Raw genomic sequence first — 14,965 nt, forward strand, 5'->3', positions numbered from 1 at the left:
GAAAGACAAGGGCTCCCCTGATCTGGGGCACCCCCAGCAAGTCACTCAGAAGTTGATTTACAACTGGGCTCTGCCTTTCTTTGTGTCCCTAGCATTTCTGTGTTGTTCATGGGGGGCATATTTCCCTAAGTGTAGGCTGCAGATGAGAGAAATTAACTAATGCTTTGACATTTCTGGTATAGAAATCTTTCCCACCGAGTAAGCCTTAAATACTTAATGTAATCGTTCATTTTGTCAAATAGTTTGAACTAGGGCGATATTTACTTGACAAGGATTGGTGGAGTAAACATAGAATATTTAAACACTATATCTATACATATATCTATCCATAGATATATCTGTATTTTTCTTGTATCTCAAGAATTCCAATAAAAGTATCATAAAATGAAAAAAAAAGTTCACGCTCATATTCCAGAGAAAAATGTCTGGCCTGCATTTATTCTGCAGGTCTTAAATTTTCTTTCAGCATTCAAGTTGTTGGCTTGTTGATGTAAACTGTCTCAAATAAATCTGACTGCCTCACTGAACTTTGGAGCAGCTGTGGACCAAATATCTTGCTTTATCATATACAGTCACTTTGGAATATGGTAGTTCATGGTAGTATGTTGCAATGTGAGAATATCCACCATGGATCAAAACGATCCTGGGACCCAAGTCAGAAAACAGGTTAAGTATTTTGAGGCAAAAAGGAAACAAACAGCATAGTCCTGGGCTTTTAACAACTCAAAGAGTACAAAGCTATTATAAGACAGAATCCACAATAAAAGCTGACTACATAAAGTAGGGGAAGTCTTCGTTCCAAACAAACAGCACAACAGTCATGTTTACAACTTTGAATGCTCTTTGAAATAAACATGAGGATACTAATAAATAACCAACTACACATAGACCAAAACTCAGAAACAACACTGGATACCATAAGCCTGTGGAAAGGCAGCAAGAACAAGGTGATGACAAAAAAAAAAAAAAAAAAAGAGTAAGATGTAAATATTAATAACTGAATGACAGCACACACACATGCCCCCTTTTAAGAACTGTTTTCCCAGAAAAAAAAAATGCTCAACTCTCCTTTATTTTATAAGTACATAAATACAGTTTATATTCAACTTTAGATATTATGCTTTCCATCCTTAGCAGGGATAATTACTTCCACCTTTGTGTTCTCTAAGATATTTTACAATACTGCTTATTAAATTCCCATTACTTCATTTCACATGATTAGTTGTTTTGGTGTCTGACTTCCTGAGCTGATCATGAGCAACTTGAAGGGAGAGGCCATCCATTACCTCTTCATCATCTCTAACATAAAGGAGTTACCTAGCTGAAGTCTTCTTTGGACTCTCAAAGTCATGTTTTGAACCTCTGGATGCCAGGCCAGATTACCCATTTAGAGTTACCTGGGTGCCTCCTAGACCATAGCTTTCTGAACCCTGTCCCAGATCTACTGAATCAGAATCATCTGGAGACGACTCCAGGTGATTCCTAACAAGGTCGCTTATTATATTTAACAAGTCTCCAAGGTGATTCTCACACACACTAAAGTTTAGAAGCACTGTTTTAATTTACATACCTTCACCAACTTTACATGTTATGCTTTGTTATGATTTTGGCTAACTTTTTTTTTTTTCAGCTTAAAAATCACCTCTAAACTCGAACTTCTTAGCAATCTTCTAGTCTGATATCACAAAAATTTTGGAATTAATTTAGACTTCTGGGCCCTCCCTATTCTGCACCTCAATTCCTGAGATATGTTCAGAATTGTATCAAATGTTGAAGATGGGGAGACAGTCGGGTGTTGTCCCCTGAGATGTCTGCTCAGGTGAATACAGTATTATCTATCATACAGCCCTAGCTGTGACTTGCAGACTTGCTTCACAGGTGGGCTGATGATTTTGTGAGTACAGCCACCCTAACTGGAATTTTGGCATATTCTGCTTCTGCTTTTTCCCTATCAATCACTCTGGCCCCCCTATTAGGTAGGGATTAATCAGATTATACAGCCAGTAGCACAGGAGAAAGAAATCTCTATTCATACACCCTACTGATTTGTTCCTGAATAAGTGGCAAAGATTATGAAGCAAAGTTTTTGTTTTTCATTAAACTTATTACAGTGATTGCATATTCATTTGTTAGAAACACTCTTTTGTTCATTTCTTACTTGAATATCATAAAGTGTATAGCCATTTAAACAGTCCAGTTTAAGAGATCAGTTTATATTCTAAGTCTCAGTGCCTTTTTTATTTGGACCATTACTTGGAGAGTTTAGTGTAATGTACTGTAATGTAATATATCATGCCAAATTAAATGGCATGTATTTGCTGTTATCAGGGCCCTCCTCCCCTTCACTTATTAGATTATTTCCCTTGGTACCCCATATTTACATAAACAAAAGTGATATTATTTTAGGCACATATACTTTAGGTTTCTTCATAACAGTTGGTTTAATCTGGATTTAGGTTGTGCGTAACAAAAATTGTGTTTACTTACATTAGTGTCCCTGGTACCCAGCACAGTGTCTGGCATACAATAGGTGGTCAATTAATGTTTGTAGATCCGGACTGAATTATGCTTGAATTTTGAATTATTTCCAATGAATACAGAGGTTTCACAAACTTCTTAGCTTCCGTTTTCCATGACTACTGTTTATTGTTGAAACAGCAATGGTCTGTGTTGCTGTATCTTTTCTAATCAGAATGCATACAGCCTTCCTCCTTTTCCTTTGTCCATCTGCATTTCCTGTATCTCTATCTTGTACATTGCCTAGCTTGGAGGTGTAGCACATGGGAATCTCCCAATGAAACTTGAACATTGTGGATCTACGACAACTATATTTTGGAGTTACATTATTCTTCTTCCAGCAGAATGGAATTTTATGAATCATAAAATTTTAGAGCTTCAAGTGATACTACTGATCATCCAGAATAACCATTTTGTGAATGAGGATACTGGGACTCAAAAAGGGTCATTTACTAAAGACTCACACTGATGATATTAAAATAGAGGACAATTTAATTTTAAACTTCTCACCTACATTTGGTCCATTCACTGTCCTTCAGAAGCATGGACATCTAAATAACTATAGTTTGCTACTCTGTGTAGCATTTTACAGGAATTGCTAGAAGGAAAGAACCATTTTAGATGCACTTTTCTATTTGCCTCATCCTTGATTAATTTTGCCGTTGTATAATGGATTGGTACAAGAAAATTCAAAGACTGATGCATTTTTTCTGAGGAAGGTTATTGATTGGAAACCACAGCTTGTGTATATATCTATTTTCCTTCTTTCTGCCTTCCACAGTTCATAAGGAAAACAAGCAGGACAAAATTATATGAGAAAAACATAATGTAGATGTATCTTTCTTCAGGTAATTTTTAGTTTTTTGTTTTTTGTTTTTTTTTTTTAATGTGATTAAATGGGGCGCCTGGGTGGCTCAGTCGGTTGGGCGGCCGACTTCGGCTCAGGTCATGATCTCACGGTCCGTGAGTTCGAGCCCCGCGTTGGGCTCTGTGCTGACAGCTCAGAGCCTGGAGCCTGTTTTGGATTCTGTGTCTCCCTCTCTCTGACCCTCCCCCATTCATGCTCTGTCTCTCTCTATCTCAAAAATAAATAAAAGTTAAAAAAAATTTTTAAAAATGTGATTAAAAATGAAATTTAAATATATTAGGAAATTTGGTATTGAAGGGAATTCTTGCACAAGGAGTTTTTACCTAAGCACATGATACAAACAAGTTATAATATTTGCATATCTAGATTTGCAGCTATTGGTTTGTTTAAAATATAGTGTAACCATAACACGTTTGTCCTGAAACTAGAATCATCATTAGCAAATCAAGCCAGAGTTCTAGTTCAACTTTAGTTTTAAATCTAAATTTCCTAATTGGTACTTGGTTTCACTAAATCATCCCTTATTTGTAAAAATATGTCAGGCTAGCTACTGTTTCCCAAAGAGCAGAGTAATGAATGGGAGTAGAAATTTAACTCCATTAATTTATTAAGGATTTGTTTTGCCTACCCACACCATAAGCAAGCACCCAAAACAGAAAATACCCAAGATGCGGAGATAAATGAGAAATATGGTTATGTGCTTGTTGGTACTGGTGTGGTCAGGCAGTTCGAGTCTCCTGTGCTGAGTGGGTAGGATGGTCACAACCTCAAACACGCAGACACATCCAGGTGCCCCCTAAATTGAGTGAAATGTAAATGTGTCTGATGTGTTTTCTAGGCATTCTACAGACCTGATGAATGAAAGCAGCTTTCTCCTTTGCAGGCTTCCCCAGAAACATCTACCTCCTGAATCATGAAGATTTATGTATGCCATGAGCCCAGCCTGGGAATACTCTGAGCCGAGCTCAGCAAAGATGCCTGAAATGTGGTCGTGGCAAGTCTCTCCTAGTCATCTGCAGTTAGCCCCGAGTTTCATAAACCTCCTGAAGTAAGCAGGACACCTACCTCTATAAATGGCTTCGTTCCAGCTTCTAGGGGAATTGGGAGCATTTGGTGTTTATATTGACCCTAACCATACATTATAGATATTCAACAAATATTTGCAAATACTAATAATTTAATGATTGTTTACTATGCCCAGACCCTGTGCTGGGCACTTTACATTCATTTCTTTTTTTCATTTAATCCTGCCAATGGTCACTTGGGATAGGCAGTTTATCAACATTCATATTTTGGAGAAAAGAAAACTGCAACTTAAGAGGTTAACTAACTTGTCTAATGTCACAAAACTAGTTAGTGCACCCTATTATCCAAGCTTGATTAGTCACTTATTCACCCTGGGATCAGCTTCCTTGACTATGAATTGAGGTAGTGTCTTCCTCTTTCAAACTTCCCTTCTACCTGGGTTTATTTACCATGTGACTTCACCAGAGAGGTAGTTCTGAAGATAGGGGACTTCTGATGAAGGCCAAAGGACAAGGATATTTTCTGGTACATGACTCCTCCTTTCTGGTAGGAGTCAAGTTGCATATTAACAATTTGCCTGTACATCTCCACCACTTTCCCTAGTTGGTGCCTCTGACAAAGTTCTCCTTTAGTCAGACATTCTACATGAAAATCCAGTCATATTTTAATATTATATTTGGCTATTACCTTATTTTATTTATGTGCTAGATATGAATATCAGTTTGCCAACTCCGGTGAAAGAAGTAGAACCACAGACAGAAAAACAGATACTGTGCCTTCAATCTATCAGGATGGTAGAAATTTAGTATCAACTTTGAGCTAAATTCCAAGGCATTTGGGGATGGGGTAGGGTCTGAGAGCTTTTCTGGTCCTTGAGTAAGCTGTCTCTGTCAGCATGTGTTGAGAAATCCATCATTTACTGGTCTTGGGCCATGTTCCTGGGTCCACATGCATTATTGCAAAGATTTCTCTGCTTTCTATCCATGAACTTCTGTGCAATACTTGAAGACTTAAGAGTCATTCTGTTACTGCTGTGACACATGGCCATCTGCACTCTCAGAGGCTGTCCATGACCTTATCTGCTTAAGACAATGTTCCCCCAAATCGAGTCTTTTTCACATTACATAACAATTTTTTAAATGCACGTTTTTGACATATCTGGTACCCTCAGTATTATCATAACTTAATATTTTTCTTTAACTGGAATTTATTTTAAAGTGAAACTGTACTGGGGCGTCTGGGTGGTTCATTCCGCTAGACATCTGTTGATTTCCGCCCAGGTCATGAGTTCACATTAGTGAGTTGGAGCCCCTGCATCCAGCTCCGTGCTGACAGCGCAGAGCCTGCTTGGGATTCTCTCTCTCTCTCCCTCTCTCTAGTCCTCCCCCACTTGTGCTCTCTCTCTCTCTCAAAATAAATAAAATAAACGTTAAAAAAGCATTAAAACGAAACTCTACTATAATAAATAGAAAATTTGTATCGCTTGCCATAAAGAGAAAGTAGCCATTAACATAAATTATATGAAACCCAAACATTACATTCTAGATGGATACGGTCAAGTCACATCTTTCTTAGTCTAAACTTAATAAATCCAGAAGGACTATCTGCTTCAATGGGAGTGAGATTGTGGGAGAGGACATAAATGGGTTAATATCGCAGAAGTATCTTACTGCTATTGACATATTTAGAGGTAGGGCTATGTCACAGGGAGAGCACAGAACTGGAAAACCTGTTATATAAGTCACAATCAATAACTGTCGGTGATCAGAGACAGGTCGCCTTTGCGGACCTTCCTCCCTTCCTTCATAAAATACAAGATTCCATCAGTCCAGACGCGCCGCCACCCCCCCCCCCCCCCGCCTTTTGCGCACCTACTGTCCCCCCGGAGTTGAACTACATCCCCCACAATGCACCGCGCGCGGCGCCAGAAATGCGGACCGCCGCTACCTCCCGCCGCTTTCCTTCTGTCCCTCCTACAACTCCCACAAGCCCCCTCGGCCCCGGGCCTAAGCCCAGCCTCTGGTGGAGGCGGAGGCGGAGGCGCGGGAGTTATGGAGGGGGCGGGATCTGCAGGGAAGTGCGTCAGAGGAGGCGCGGGGAGAGTAGGGTGCTGTGGTCTGAGCTTGAGGGTGAAGCTGGCGGAGCAGGAGGATGGGCGGTGAGTGAGCGGGCTCGGCGTCTCCGGGCAGGGGTCGCGTAGCCGTTGGATGTTTTCAGCAGTTTGAAGAGGGGCCCCTCCCGGGGAGCGGCCCGGGCGGGTGGGTGCCCCGCCGCAGCGCTGCGGCGGGGGTTTTCCCTCGGCCGAGTGGTCTGGGGAGGGGCCTGGTCGCGTACCTGGGGCCCCTGGCCTGAGGTGGCCCTGGACTGCGGGGCCCCCGGCTCGGTAGTGCGCCCTGCGAGGTGATAGCGCCAGTTGTCCGGCCTGGGTAAACAGCCGCTCTCGGTGCCGGGACCTTTTAAGGTCATTTGAGAGCACCAGGATGAAAGAGAATTAGAAAGAACAAGAATACAAAACCAACTTCTGGAGTTATTGTTAATCAGTGTAATTGCCCCATCTCTCCTGTGTCACACTTGCTATCTTCCAAACTCGGCAATCCCAGTTTGCGAGCCTGTTTTCGTGCGCCTTTGTAAGGTGTTTGGTGCGGTCGCGGTGTATACTTGGCAGGATTTGACTCAGCTTGATCCGCCTTGAGTCATTTTACTGCGGCCATTTACTACTACTGCCGTTGAGTCCTGTCCACACCTTGGTGTGGTAGAGCCCCTCCCTAAGGAATGTGGTGAAAACCTCCAGAGGAGGGAAGGCAACCTGGCTCTGTGCCGGTGCGTGACATTCCCCAGGACTCTGTAACGTAGCTTATTCAGACTGTATGTTACCATATATGGGAGACAAAAGAGCAAAAATTGTACAAAAGGCAACCCCCCCCCCCCCGCCCTGCGCTGGGGGCTCAGCCTTTTGGGTCTTAGCCCGCCGAATAAAGCTGTTTCCTGGAAAGAAAAGCCTCAGTGTCCCAACTCTTTCTGTGTGAGAATCCTGCTACATTGGGAGTATTCGTATTCTGCCTAATTCAGTTTTCTTTCTAGCTGAGGGGGAATCATTTAGTTTGCAGATGAGGAGAGTCAAAAAGTGTGAGGAATGGGGAGAGTAGACAGGAGTGGAGAATTTGGCAGCGTAAGGGAGTTTTCCTTAGCTTTAATAGATTAAGAGCAGAATGCTATCTAGCATTATCATAGTTACTGTTCTCTTTGCTATTCTGTGTACCCAGAACTACCTTTTCTGTGTGGGTTAAGGAACATCTCAACTCTGTTTTCCAAATAGCTCCTGATTCTTAACCTTGGTTTAGAAGGTTTTCCTCTTCAGAGGAAACTGGGAGGAGCCAACTTCCTCTGCTTCCATTTCTAATGCTCTGTTCGCGCTCAACCCCAGAAAACTTAATGCTCTGCAGCTTGCATAAAAATTCAGCCTGTAATGAAGAGTTTATGTATGGTACACTGCTGACTCTGAGCATGTCTATTGTTTGTATCTGTAATGTGTATGTCCATTTCAGTGTTGTCTGTTTTAGTGTGCAGGTGATAGACTAGAGAACAAGACCTCTGTCTCCGTAGCATCCTGGGTATGTGAGCATTCAATAAGTACTTTTCATAATAATGAGTTTTATTTTGAACTTAATTGAGAACATGCTTGCCTTTATTTATTTTTTAATGATTATATATTACTTTAAGGGCCAAGGGATGGGGACTAGGATAAAGGGTGGTTTTTGAGATAATTCCTTTCAAAATAACCTCTATTTGTCCATGAAGTCTAACATTTCTTCTTTCTCCGACTTTTAAACAGAGCAGTCTGAATGCCAGAATGGATAACCGTTTTGCTACAGCATTTGTAATTGCTTGTGTGCTTAGCCTCATTTCCACCATCTACATGGCAGCCTCGATTGGCACAGACTTCTGGTATGAATATCGAAGTCCAGTTCAAGAAAATTCCAGTGATTTGGCCAAAAGCATCTGGACCGACTTCGAGAGTGATGAGGCAGATGAAAAGACTTATAATGATGCGCTTTTCCGATTTAATGGCACAGTGGGATTGTGGAGACGGTGTATCACTATACCTCCAAACGCATATGGGTATAGCTCACCAGAAAGGACAGGTATTTCTCTTATTTTAACTTCTGTCTCCTTTATCTACTCAATAATAAAGTGATGGTGATGACCCAGTTATGTAAAAGGAGGTTTGTGGGTTCTTTCTCTCTCCAAAGAGATAAATCTATGTGTCTCTTCTCTCTCTACCACCTTCTCTGCGCATCTTCCATGAATTACCGTGATACTCGTTACAATTGGTTGGATAAGTAACTGTCCTTATCTTGGGAAAGCCAGTTTAAATCTCTGTACTTATCAGTAAAATTATTTTTATTAGTCTCACACATGTCATGAGGAAATAATTGGGAAAGTACATTGGAAGACTTTAAATATTTGGTAATTGGTGAAAGAATTAGTATCCAGAATCAAATCAACAAATATGAATTGATAGTCTTTTAAGTGTTAGCTGTGTTTTAGTAGTTATTATCATTTGCCCTGTGAATCTTAGAGAATATAATTTGATCCAACTCTACGTTTAAATCTGTGTATATTGAGTCTGTTTTACAACAACTTGATAGAGTTTGTAGGTTAAAAATATGCATTACGGAAATAAAAACCTAAGAAGTTGTTTCATTTATTTTGCAAGCATTCTTACCATTAAAAATGTTTAATTTCCAATTATTGAAATGGAAACTTTAGAACTGTTTCTAAGGAACAACTTTACAATTTGTTTCTGCTTATGACTACTTCTGTTGACCACTTTGTGGGAAGCACTGTATTTAAATCACAGCACAACAGGCTGGAGTTACCATATATCAGAAGGACAATAGTTGTGATTATATAATGGGAAAAAGAAAGTAGTTGGAAAGGGGGGGTGGTGGTTAAAGTTAATTGTAAAGCGTTCAGTTCTACTTATGAGGGCATAGGAGCACTTGATGGTTGAATCTTACCAATCGTTTATCATTCATTCAGCAAATACTTATTACATGCCTCCATATTCCATGTAGAACATCAGAGAAAAAAAATACCTTTAGTCCGAGGGAGCTAACATTCTTGTAAGGGATGCATGCAGTAAACTGAATAAATAAGTGTAATAGCATGAACAGTAGTTACTTATATAGTATGTTAGGTGACACATGCTATGAAAAAATGCAGGAAAATACAGGGGATTTGGAATATGTAGGGAAGAGGATGTTGGTGTGCATAAGTTATAATCTTCAATAGCATAGGCAGGATAGGCTTCAACAAGAAGACATTACTTGAGTAAAGACTTGAGGTAGGTGAAGGAGTTGGCTTTATGGAAAATTGCAGAGGTAGGGGGAATCGTGGGTTGGAAGGAAAAGCTACTGCAAAGGCTTTATGGTGGGAGCATGTCTGAATTAGTCAAGGACCAGCAAGAAAGCCACTGGGCTGGAATGGAGGGTAAGGAGGGGAGAGTTGTCAGAAAGGTACTCTGGGGGTGAGAGTGGGGCAAACCTTGCAAGATTTTCTAGGCGTGATGAGGGCCTTGGTTTTTACTCCACATGTGAAGGAGCATTGCGGAGCTTTGAGCAGAGGACAGATGATCTGGTCACCTAAACGCATGTTTTGAAAACAAGTAGTAGGCAAAGGTGGAAGCCAGGAGACTTTTGCACTGATTCAGGTGAGAGATGATTGTGGCTTAGACGACAGTAGTAGCACTGAGAAGTGTCTGGATTCTAGATATGTTTTGAAGGTGGACCCTCAAGGATTAACTGGTGGGATGCATGTGGGCAACAATGACTATAGTTTCTGGTCTGAGGAACTAGAAGAATGGAATTGTCATTACCTGAGATGGGGGAAGACAGCTGGGGGAGTAGGTTTCGGGGAGAAGATGAAAGTTCCTATTTATTTGTCTTCTCCTCCTTCCTAGTCTTCTTGCATATCTATTCGCATTCATTTTACTGCTCCTACTTTTTTTTCCCCTTTCTTGTACCAATGTCTTAAGCCCACTGCTGAGAACCACTGGCATCCATTGGGCATCAGTGAATCTTGTGTGTCATTCAAGGCCAAAGAGGTTGCTGTCCTCTGGGAACATCTTTCTATATCACTTTTTATTTTAGAGAATAATTACTGAAAGGGATTTTTGTTAAATGTTTATAATTAAAGCAACAAGCAATCATTGTTAATTCGTGTTCCAGAGTCATTTGATGCCACAAAATGCATGAGTTTCACGCTAAATGAGCAGTTCATGGAGAAATTTGTTGATCCTGGAAACCACAATAGTGGAATTGATCTGCTTCGGACCTGTGAGTACATTGATTTCAGCCGGACAGTTGGGAAAAAAAGAAATAATTTTGCCATTTGTTGATTTCTGTTTTGGGAACAAGATGAATCAGTATGTCATGTCAACTTGAAATAAGATCTCTAACGGTATCCCGATGAACTCTCTTCTGTTGAAAACATATTTTAAGATTAGGTACGTACCTAACCAATTGCAAATATAAAGTTCAGAGAAGCAGCTAATACATTAGGTGACAGAATCCAGACCTCCCCAAAAGATGTTATTAGTGGGCCCTTTTGAAGAGTAAATTTAATAGGAATAAATAATAAATTTTTTATTTTGAGTTAAACGTTTCAGCTACCTGAGTTCAGATAGGGATATGTAAAAAAAAGTTGACTATAAGCTCTAAGAGTCAACTAAGGATTAGGGCTACCAAAAACGTTAATGTAGCCTTAGGTGGTAATAACAAAAGTATAGATATCAAAAACAAATGAAAGTATTTATTAGGAGCGTTCCATTCCTTGATGGTCAGACTGCATAAGAAATACTGTCTTCAGATTTGTACCTGGTTTTCCGGCTGTAGAGGCTTACTGGAGCTTGTCCCAAAGAATGACCATGTTATGAGAGACCATGAAATGGCAAGTACAGTTGACCCTCGAACAGCATAGGGGTTAAGAGCACGAACCCCTCCACGGGGTTGAAAATCCACATATAACTTTTGACTCCCCAATACATTACTAACAGTCTACTGTTGATCAGAAGCCTTACCAATAACATAAAACAGTCGACTGACATGTATTTTGTATGTTATATGTTTTATATAGTGTATTCTTAACATAAATTAGAGGAAAAAAATGTTATTAAGAAAATGATAAGGAAAATACATTTGCAGTATGTTCTGTTAAAAATCTGCATATAAGTCAACCTGCACATTGAAAAAAAATTTTTTTAATTTTAGTTTCAAGAGCAAGAGAGACTGAGCACAAGCAGGGAAGGGCAGAGAGAGAGGGAGACACAGAATCCAAAGTAGGCTCTAGACTCTAAGCTTGTCTGCGCAGAGCCCCACACAGGGCTCGAACTCACGAACCGTGAGATCATGACCTAAGCTGAAGTTGGATGCTCAACCGACTGAGCCACCCAGGCGCTCCTCAGCCTGCACATTTAATCCTGCACATTTGTATTGCAAATATATAGGAAGAAGTATATTTCTAACAGTTTGAAGGGAAGTTGGAGAAAAGACTCTTATGTAGTTCCAGAAAGTAAAACTAGCACTATAGGGTAGAATTTGGCTTAGAGTTGATATTAATACATTACTAATAATTAAAGTAATGTAAGAGTGGAAGGGGGTGCTTTGGAAGATCATCAGCTTTCTTCCCACAGCTGTTGAGGGAATTTATGATAATTAAAACTGCCATTTACTGAGTGCAGAGATCCTCTGCTTTGTGTTTCATCTATATTCTTTCAACAGGTCTTTTATAATCACCATTCATTTACTTGTTATTCCCACCTTGAGATCCTGTAAGGACTTAGATTCATTTGTATGTAGAGCCAGAAGGTTTTGCTTCAAATGCTGGCTCTCCCGCTCACTGTTTTACCTTGTACAAGTTAGTTATACCTCTTGCCTTAGTTTCCTCATTCATAAAATGGAGATAATAATAGTACCTCTTCATAGGGATGTTGGGAGGATTGACATGCAATGCGTGTAAAGAATAGTGCTGGATGCATAGTAAGCCCTCAGTGATTGTTAACTGTTAGTGTCCTTTCACTTTTATCAGGACAAAGGTAGCATCCTGTTGAACAAAGTGCTTTGGAAAAGAAACGTCCGGTATTAAAAGTACTCCTTTCTCACTTGTTGAGAAAAGATCTATTTAGTATATGACAGAAATTGACATTGTGAGAACACCGTCTGAAATCATGGTAACATTTCTTTTTTTCTCTTTTTCAAAATCAGATCTTTGGCGTTGCCAGTTCCTCTTACCTTTTGTCAGTCTGGGTTTGATGTGCTTTGGAGCCGTAATTGGACTTTGTGCTTGCATCTGCCGGAGTTTGTATCCCACCATTGCCACAGGCATTCTGCATCTCCTTGCAGGTGGGTCTTGTCAGGATACTTCGCTTTTCTCCTCTTCCTGTGTCCATAGAGACCAAAGAGTCGTAACTCTTAAACATTCACGCAGTACCGTCCTGTTGTGTTGCCCGCGAAGCTCTCACTGTGCTCTTACCAGTTATGTTTTGTTCTCCTCCAAGGGCTGTGCACACTGGGCTCAGTGAGTTGTTATGTTGCTGGGATTGAACTACTCCACCAGAAACTAGAACTACCTGAGAACGTGTCTGGTGAATTTGGATGGTCCTTCTGCCTGGCGTGTGTCTCAGCTCCCCTACAGTTCATGGCTTCTGCCCTCTTCATCTGGGCTGCTCACACCAATCGGAAAGAGTACACCTTAATGAAGGCCTATCGTGTGGCATGAGTGGGAAGTTGCCTGCTTTGCAATTGCCATTTTTATTATGTTTTTAATATTAATATTTTCTCTTGTCTCCCCTCCCGTTGTTTTTAATTTAATTTTTTTGAGTGGATACGATTTTATCCTGAAAATCTATTTTATTTATTCACACAGACAATTGTTTCTTAATACCACTAAAATGTATACGGATTATTCTGGATGATTCCATCTTTTAAACAAACCAATGTGGGTTCAGAGTCCAGAGAGCAAGAAGTGGGTAGACGGTTGGCACAAATTTCTGAAAGAAAATTGATAGTGGGAGATTGACCCAAAGCAAGTCCTACTGATGTCGGTTAGACTTTTCAGTAAATAGCTAGCTGTTCAACTAGAAACCCTTTAGTGTCTCTGGGAAACCTTTCATTGTCAAAACTTAATGGTCACTGTGCTGTTGTAGATAGCCAGTCAGCCAGAAGTGTTAGTGCTATTTTCAGACGTAAGCTATATAAAATAAGGAGATTAGCTAAGAGCCTTTTCCCCAAATATTGGCATATAGCTTTATTCAAGGTGAAGTATGGCAGCTGTTTATCTATACTGTGTTTGTCTGCAAGAAAGGAAGTGAAAAATACAGTGTTTACTTGAAACTTTAACTTCGTAACTGCAGGAATTCCAATTCAGCCAGACAAGAGGATTAACCTTATTTTACTTTACCTTTTTTTTGTATTTTTTTTTTTAACTCTCCTTAGTATGTCAATAGGATTTTCAGTACCACCAAACCATTTTGGATTTTTGCTCCTTGCCTCTTCACACATCAGGCTTAAGAGTGCTTTCTTTCTAACAGTACTTTGGGGTCATAGAGTAAAATTCTCCAACTGCTGTCTATGTATTCCAGCTCAGTACCATAAAGAAGGTTCCACCGTAATGACCCTCCGGAGCTAGGAAAACTACCACAAGACCTAAAGCTTTGGCTAGTCATTAACTTCCAACTATGGTCTTTATTTCTTGTGGTGAAATGATGTGCCTTTCCTTGCCTAAATCCCTTCCTGGTGTGTATCAACATTATTTAACATCTTCTAATTCAGTCATTTTTTTATAAATATGTCTATATATAAACATTGAACTTTAAAAAAAATCTTATTTACTTATTCCATTACTGTAGCACTTGACAGATTTTAAAAAATGTAACTTAGTAATTTCTTACAATATCCTAAATCTGTCTTTTTTAAAAAATAAAAAATGAGAAGAAACTCAATATTGTTTAGTGTCTGAGTTGATGTAAATCTCAATATTTTAGGATAAAGAAGTACAGGATTCTGAATGAGGATCTCTGTGTTTCTCTGGAAAATGCGTTGTTGCTAGGGTCTCTGTTTTATCTTCCAAAAAATATGGGAACCCCTTACGCCCATTAGAAAATAAGACACTCTTCAGAGTTTTAAAACATGTTTTCAAAGTAGTTTTGTGACCTCTATGTATCATATTTAATGTGGCTAGGGTTTTCTTAAGTTATTTAATGGCTGTGGATGTTTGTGTTCTATTGTAAAATACTCCACTTTCTGACTTAAAGCCAATATTACTCTGCCACCAGTTATTACCTGTGCAATTACTGGCTATCAGTTTTCTACCTCTTCCTAACTCTTGAAGTTCACTGCCTTTCAGCACCTTCTGTAGAAGGCAGAAAAGCTAAGTAAATATACACAAAGCACTTAGGTATGGGATTTTAAAGTTATTGACCAACATGACATTTTTTATTGGGAAGTTACTTATTTTAGACAGTGTCCCTGCCACTTGTCCCTCCAAAGTTGTCTG

The 14,965-nt window shown here is 39.8% G+C and overlaps 1 protein-coding gene across 2 annotated transcripts; it reads left to right on the forward strand.

The window, feature by feature from the left end:
- The first annotated feature begins 6,430 nt into the window (after positions 1–6,430).
- CLDND1 (claudin domain containing 1) lies at positions 6,431–14,411 on the forward strand. Of its 2 annotated transcripts, XM_058731647.1 has the most exons (6): positions 6,455–6,569; positions 7,957–8,022; positions 8,244–8,553; positions 10,642–10,749; positions 12,676–12,813; positions 12,969–14,411. In XM_058731647.1, the coding sequence occupies exons 3-6, from the start codon at positions 8,262–8,264 to the stop codon at positions 13,187–13,189; spliced, it is 759 nt and encodes a 252-aa protein (XP_058587630.1). In that variant the 5' UTR covers positions 6,455–6,569; positions 7,957–8,022; positions 8,244–8,261; the 3' UTR covers positions 13,190–14,411. The 2 variants fall into 2 exon arrangements, with proteins under 2 accessions (XP_058587629.1, XP_058587630.1); XM_058731646.1 differs by lacking the exon at positions 7,957–8,022 and having other exon boundaries at positions 6,431–6,569.
- The last annotated feature ends 554 nt before the right edge of the window (positions 14,412–14,965 follow it).

This window comes from Neofelis nebulosa, chromosome 5, assembly GCF_028018385.1.
Source record: "Neofelis nebulosa isolate mNeoNeb1 chromosome 5, mNeoNeb1.pri, whole genome shotgun sequence".
Taxonomy (NCBI): Eukaryota; Metazoa; Chordata; class Mammalia; order Carnivora; family Felidae; genus Neofelis; species Neofelis nebulosa.